This window comes from Etheostoma cragini, chromosome 22, assembly GCF_013103735.1.
Source record: "Etheostoma cragini isolate CJK2018 chromosome 22, CSU_Ecrag_1.0, whole genome shotgun sequence".
Taxonomy (NCBI): Eukaryota; Metazoa; Chordata; class Actinopteri; order Perciformes; family Percidae; genus Etheostoma; species Etheostoma cragini.
In genome coordinates, this window is record NC_048428.1 from 21947678 (window position 1) to 21948328 (window position 651).

General features: G+C 45.0%; 1 protein-coding gene across 1 annotated transcript in view; it reads right to left on the bottom strand.

Annotated features, from left to right (window-relative positions):
- Positions 1-651, bottom strand: part of LOC117938297 (regulator of MON1-CCZ1 complex-like) — a gene marked incomplete at its 5' end in the record, with an annotated part of 8839 nt that overhangs the window by 5165 nt on the left and 3023 nt on the right. Inside the window, one exon of the mRNA XM_034862819.1 lies at positions 295-399. Coding sequence (XP_034718710.1) covers positions 295-399 — 105 coding nt within the window. The remainder of the gene's footprint in view (positions 1-294; positions 400-651) is intronic.

Genomic DNA, 651 nt, shown 5'->3' on the forward strand with positions numbered 1-651 from the left:
CCCCCCCCCCCCATTAGAGAGAGAGACATCATGGCTTTCAAACGAGTAAGGCCACGCCCCCAGCCATCCCCTTTTAAAAAAAGTATGTGCTGTAGTACAACTAGCCGGAGAAAAGATACAATTGAGGTAAGTTTTGGCATTCACAATAAAATAGAGAGAGAGAGAGAGAGAAAGAGAGAGAGAGAGAGAGAGAGGGAGAGAGACAGAGAGGGACAGAGAGTGGGAAAGAGAAAGAGAGAGAGGGAGAGAGATGGCCGCTATCTGGACCCAACTTGTCCATTTGTCTGAACTGACCAGAGGTTTGGAGTCGCTGAGGACGTGATACTGCAGGAACTGGTGCAGCATGTAGAAGAGGTTGTGCTGCACCAGCGTCTTTATCACCAACTCATACAGGTAATGCTGAAACACACAAACAACACAGCCACAACACAAGCAGGTGAAAATGTAAAGGTTGTCGTGTTTATTCATCTACATTTAATGTAAAACTAACAGATTGATGTTAAGAGAATCCCGCTTTAAAGTTCTCATATTCGGCTCATTGTCAGGTTCATAACTGTATTTTGAGGTTGTACACTTTTGTTGTACTGCACATTGCTGCAGCTCCTCTTTTCACCCTGTGTGTTGAGCTCTCTGTTTTAGCTCCAGAGTGAG